The sequence below is a fragment of the Phascolarctos cinereus genome, unplaced genomic scaffold (assembly GCF_003287225.1).
Source record: "Phascolarctos cinereus isolate Bilbo 61053 unplaced genomic scaffold, phaCin_HiC Scaffold_3;HRSCAF=262, whole genome shotgun sequence".
NCBI lineage: Eukaryota > Metazoa > Chordata > Mammalia > Diprotodontia > Phascolarctidae > Phascolarctos > Phascolarctos cinereus.
This window is the reverse complement of record NW_027555736.1, coordinates 243,132,881-243,138,880: the sequence shown is the minus strand read 5'-3', so window position 1 is coordinate 243,138,880 and position 6,000 is coordinate 243,132,881. Positions and strand designations below refer to the sequence as shown.

At 39.5% G+C, this 6,000-nt stretch overlaps 1 protein-coding gene across 1 annotated transcript; it reads left to right on the top strand.

The window, feature by feature from the left end:
- The first annotated feature begins 233 nt into the window (after window positions 1–233).
- GPHB5 (glycoprotein hormone subunit beta 5) lies at window positions 234–4,120 on the top strand. The gene is made up of 2 exons (XM_020986160.1): window positions 234–437; window positions 3,932–4,120. Exons 1-2 carry the CDS (start codon window positions 234–236, stop codon window positions 4,118–4,120), a joined length of 393 nt encoding a protein of 130 aa, XP_020841819.1.
- Window positions 4,121–6,000: the final 1,880 nt, after the last annotated feature.

The following is a 6,000-nucleotide window of genomic DNA, read 5'->3' as shown; positions in this document are numbered from 1 at the left end:
ATACATTATCTCACTGAATCAATTCTGGCATCATCTCCAAGTTGATGAATGTTAATGTAGATGGTAGCCATGCAAAATTTCCTTTCATTCTAAGGTACACGGCATAGCCCTTCCTATTACTAATAGACACATTACACTTACTAACCTCCTGGGGCAGAAGAATAGAGCAAGAGTGGAGTTTTACCTTTTAATTAACCCATTATTCCCCTTCTGTCTTCCTTTGGAGGGCCAGCATGAAGCTTGGGCATCTTTTCCTGGGCTCAGTGCCCCTCCTCCTCCTGATTCACTGCATTTGGGCCTTCAGCACCTCCAAAGCGGACCTCCAAAAGTTTGTTGGCTGTGCTGTGAGGGAATTCACTTTTTTGGCCAAGAAGCCGGGCTGTAAGGGGTTACGGATTACTACAGATGCCTGCTGGGGTCGCTGTGAGACGTGGGAGGTGAGTTGTCCCCTGATTATGCCTGGGGCAGCAAGAATAATAGTAATAATAATAACCAAAATATGTAATGATTTAAAAGTTTACAAAATGCATTATCTCCCTTGATGCACCCATCAACCATATCAGGTAAGTATGGCATGTGTAATTATTCTCATTTTGTACATAGGATATACCAAGATGTTAAATGACTTGCCCATGGTCATAGAGACAGTAAGTGAAAATGCTTAAATTTGAACCCAGATCTTTCCTGACTCCAAATCTAGTGTTCTACTCATTAGACCATGCTGTTGGGGAAGACTAGAGGAATCTGGGCCAAATTCTTGGCTCTCACTTAGTTATTACTTGATTTTGGTTAAATGAAGTGAGAAGTAAGGTGATTACTCTCTCTCCTGTGTTATGATTTCTGGAAATCCACCAAGAATCTTACCCAAGGAGGGTACGAGTTGTTATTATTCTCCTACAACTGAGGAAATCAAGGTAAAAGTGACCTCTTCAAAGTTATGCAGTGAACTAGTAACAAAACTGGTGGTCTATTCCTAGCCTAGTTTTATAATCACATCTCTACTCTGTTTTCACTATTTGTGATAAAGTTAAATTATTACAAATGATGCAAATACCATACAAAATTGTGAAGCTGATGAAATTTGTCCTTGGGTATACTCAGCCTTCTTGTTTTTTTTTTTAACCTTTAACTTTCTTATGGTGTCCCTTCCCCTTACCCCTTAGATATCCAGTGTCCTCTTATTCTCCCCGTACCTCCCTTTTCTTCTCCCGATCAAAGAATATTGTCAGGAAGGATCTGAAAAATTTCTTTAAAGTAAGGTGTAAATTACTGATGAAGTCTGGTGGTGATCCCTAGAGACAAAACCTTAAGATAAAGGCATAAATCTCTTTGAAATGGCAGATAATGGAAAGGTAGGACTTTTTTTGGGGGGGTGGGGTGGGGTGGGAGGGAGGTACCTCTTAGTATCCCTGAGAAGAGCATTTAGAAAATTGTCCATTCCACCAGGCTTGGTACTGATGACAAACTTGTGACATTATTCTCCCATTGGGAACCTCTTTGGTGAAACCTGATATTCTCCATAACATAAAAGGGAATATCTGGAAGGACTGTAGGTACATTTTGGAAAGTCTATGCCATTTATTATTTTTTAAAATTTTAAAGAAATTTTTATTTATTTTGGTGAGGCAATCAGGGGTTAAGTGACTTGCCCAGGGTCACACAGCTAGAAAGTATCATGTGTCTGAGGTTGGATTTGAACTCAGGTCCTCCTGATTTCAGAGCCAGTGCTCTATCAACTGCACCAACTAGCTGCCCCATGTCTATGCCATTTAGAAAAACATTCACTCTATGCAGTAAACTAGGGGAAAAACCTGATATTAAATAAAAGCTGAATGTCTGATAATGGAACTGGGTTTTGATGGGTCAGTGTAAAAAATTAGGTTAAAATATTTTGCCAAATTGGCTTTATTTTCATATTTCTCAGGAGAGTGAGAGTACAACTGCCAAATGTAGGCAGAATGAGAAGTTTCCCTGCTAATGATACCATGAATGTCATCAATTGTCAAAGCAACCTGAGATGATTTCGGACTTCTTGTCTACACTGCTAGGTCTGCCAGAGATCATCATTTTCAGGCTTGTTTATTATTTGAACCCTAGGACCCTTGCGTCTAGTGAGAGCTCTGGGCCACTTTCACTTGAAGTCATTGTTTCTGAAAATTCAGTCCATCTTTTTTCACCCTTGGGACGCAACATCTGACATTCGGCAGCAGTCATTGAAGAGACTCAGGTCCTATGATCATCAGAGACCAAGTTTACCATTCTTTGTAGCCGATATTACTTAAGGTCTCAGATAACTTGCTAATGGAAAAATTAATTAAAACATCTAGGTCTATTTGTTGTGTGATTTGAAAATTTGCAAGGTAGAACATATCCATCCCTACAAATAAATTAGGGAACAGGTTTGAAAACAAAGATTTTACTCAGAGCCACTGCTAGGGATTTTTGCACCTGGAACAAGGACTAAAAGAAACCACACTAGGGAAAAGTGATAACGTGCAGTGTCATCTGAGGAAGAGAGGTATTTCCCTATGGGAGGAGGTTCATAGAGGCCCTAGCACACCATCATGAATATGGCTGTCATACAGAAGGTGTTGAGGGACAGGACAGTGTTGGAGAAGAGCCCACCCCGACACATTATCTGGTGGATTTTTTTAACCAATTATTTTTGCTTAGGAAATGTTAAGCTCTGTTGTTTCTGTGTTACTAAAAGACACTGCTCTCATTGCCCTGGGGCAAAGCTATAATTATGGGTCAGATTTTACTGAGACTTGGAAGGGCTGGATCTCCTTTTCAGAAGTTAACACTAAATAACTCTTGCTCATGACATGGGCAGCCACCGTGTTCAGGACTTAAGAATTTGAAGCAAGTTGTGCATGTTAAACTGTGGGCTTAAGGGGTGTGTGTGTGTGTGTGTGTGTGTGTGTGTGTGTGTGTGTGTGTGTATGTATGACACCTGAATGACAGGTCTAATTCTGCTGTTGTTCTGCCTTTGCTAAAGTCAATTGGATGTTAATCTAATCACATCTGTGGGCAAAATTTCATTGTAGTTTTCCTTTCTCTTTTCTTCTTCTTCTTGCATGTAACAATATAGGTGATAAAGACTGGACTTGTGATTTCATTTGTATAGTTCAAAAACTCTACCCCTGCAGATTGGTACTTTTTCTCTAACTTAGAATAACCATAACTTTTTCTGTAACTCATAGTCTTGGAGAACTGCCTGGAGCACAGAAAGTTAAGTGAGTTACTCAAGATCACACAATAAGTACATGTCAGAGGCAGGACACAAATGCACATCTTCCTGGCTTCATGGCCAGCTTCTTATACACTATAATACACTGCTTCACTTGTGGCAATGTCCTGTGACAAAATACTGGGAGTATTTGTTTACTTGTTAGGCTAATACTGCAGAAGAATAGTTTCATTTGGTGAAGGAATGATTTTTTGGGGGCTTGCTAGAACTCTGGTATGCTTTCTTTGATCAAGATTCCTTGAATCTGGGACTCTCTTTTTTTGGCAATCAGGGTTAATTGACTTGCCTAGGGCCACGTGGCTAGTAAGTGTCTGAGGCCACATTTGAACTCAGATCCTCCTGAATCCAGGGCTGGTGCTCTATCCACTGTGCCACCTAGCTGCCCCTCTGGGACTCTTCTTTTTAATTAAAATTTTTTTTTTTGGCTAGGCAATGGGGTTAAGTGACTTGCCCAGGGTCACACAGCTAGTAAGTGTTATGCATCTGAGGCCACATTTGAACTCAGGTCCTCCTGAATCCAGGGCTGGTGCTCTATCCACTGTGCCACCTAGCTGCCCCTCTGGAACTCAACAGACCAAAAATGCACTCTTCATGGTCTTCAGAACAGGCCATCTAATAGCTGAGAGATTTTCTAGGCATAGTTGTCTGATGCCTTCCTTGTTTTTCACCCCTTATGAGCAGAAACCTATCCTGGATCCTCCCTACATCGAAGCCCATCATCGAGTCTGCACCTACAACGAGACCAAACAGGTGACCATCAAGTTGCCCAGCTGCGCCCCAGGCGTTGACCCTTTCTACACATACCCCATGGCCATACGGTGTGACTGTGGGGCATGTTCTACTGCAACAACTGAATGTGAGACTGTCTGAAATTATTATTGGCTCACCCAACTGCTCCCGAGAAGCTAGCTGTGGAGCCTTTAGAGTCACGGGTGTCCTTTTATAGGCAGTACTTCCAGATACATTCCTTGCATCCCTTTGATTCCAGAACTATTTCAATACAACTGAGCATATCATAGAATAGATGCTGACCCACCCCCTACAGTGACAGGTATTTCAGGCTGTGAAGAGAATGAGTCTACATCTGATAAACACGTAGGTAGAAAATGCCATTTATGCCTTCAGAAAAAATAATTGGTTCAATTCCGACATTTATTTACATTGTTTCTGAAACCTCTTACTACTTGAATTTCCAATCTGCCAATATTTAAAATGCATTGGGTCACATAGTTTTTAAATTTAGTCCAACTGCTACCCAAAAGAAATCCCCACCACATGACAAAGGGTCATCCAGCCTTTGCTTAAAGATTCTGATGAAGTCTGAATTCAATCTAATACGCTATTTAATCCTTGGCCTTCAAATGGATGGGATTCACAGATAATAGCTTCTAGAGATGGCTGGAAGGGAATATGACCTGTCCTTTAAGCTTTCTTCCTGACTCTAGGAATGCTTGCCACAGGTTGCTTTTAGGAGAAGAAAATTCTTATATTGAACAATTACTTACCCAATGCATGGAGAGCAGATGAATTTAAAAAATGAGGTTTAACAATACTCTAAAATCTCAATTAGCTGGACTTTGGTGAATTGTTTGAAAGCAAAAACCTCCACAAAAATGGTCCCTCTGACATTATACAGCTGTAAAATATATGCAGTTTTGGACTCTAGACTTCATTTGGGCATAAAAATTCATGAAACTCAACTACTGTTTCTTAGGCCTCTGTAAGACAATGCATACAACAAAGCTCTCCAAAAAGTGTCTTTGATCCAGTCACTGGAATTATTCTCTATTAAACATCTCTTTAATTTAAATTCTACTTTATTAAACTCTTTAATTTTGCATATATTTGTACTGCCAGTCACATAGGAACAGCCTGTGATATGTGGAGCTTGCTGTCTCAATTCAGAAAAAAACATCAATTTTCTGAGGCCTTTTTCTACTGATAATGACATATATCTGTCTTGAGTTACTTTGGGAATTTGTTGGCTTACATTTTATCCTGCTGCTTTTCCATAAGTTGCCTAAGGATAGTATATTTTGATGTTTATAGAGCTTGTCCTCTGCCTTTTGAAATTCAATGCAATAATAACCTACAGATCCATATTTTTATCCTTAATAAACTTGAACTTGTAGTAAGAAGTACTTTCAAAATTGTACCACATGTTAATTTTTACCTTATTGTTGACCACATTTTAAATCTTTTAAGCATTTTATCTAAGAGATATGTAAAGTATGGAGAGCCATTCTTGAGTCAAGAAGACCTGGATTCATTTCATGCCTTTAATATGTATGGTCATTAAAGCTCTTAGTGCCCTAGGAAACTCTTTAAGACTACATATTGCAAATAGGTATAGATAAAAGGGAGTTTCTTACACCAGTGAAATCATAGGTCTAGTACAAAAACAGAATTATGGGAGATGTAGATATTTTTTCATCCATTAAGAAACTATGGAGTATACTCCCTTCTCTCCCCATTCACTCCCCCAAGGAGGGCCTTTAGATAATGAGATTAGAATCAGCTTGTTTCATAAAGGGAGAGTATGACTGAGATATTTCTCAGATGTAATCTCAAATTTCAAAAATGGCTACATTTGCTACAAATGTAGCACTTCTTGCTCTCAGGTACTGACTTCAATATTTTGATGAATTTGTGAGCTCATTAATGTGGGTAAACTCTTTGGCAATACAGACCACAACTGACCCACATCTGCCCTTCCTTGTGGGATTTTAGTCTATGTGCTTTCCTAAATA

Coding starts and splice junctions, on each gene's coding strand:
- GPHB5 (XM_020986160.1), top strand. CDS start 234: ATGAAGCTTGGGCATCTTTTCCTGGGCTCAGTGCCCCTCCTCCTCCTG. Junction 438..3,931: donor GTCGCTGTGAGACGTGGGAG/GTGAGTTGTCCC, acceptor CCTTATGAGCAG/AAACCTATCCTGGATCCTCC.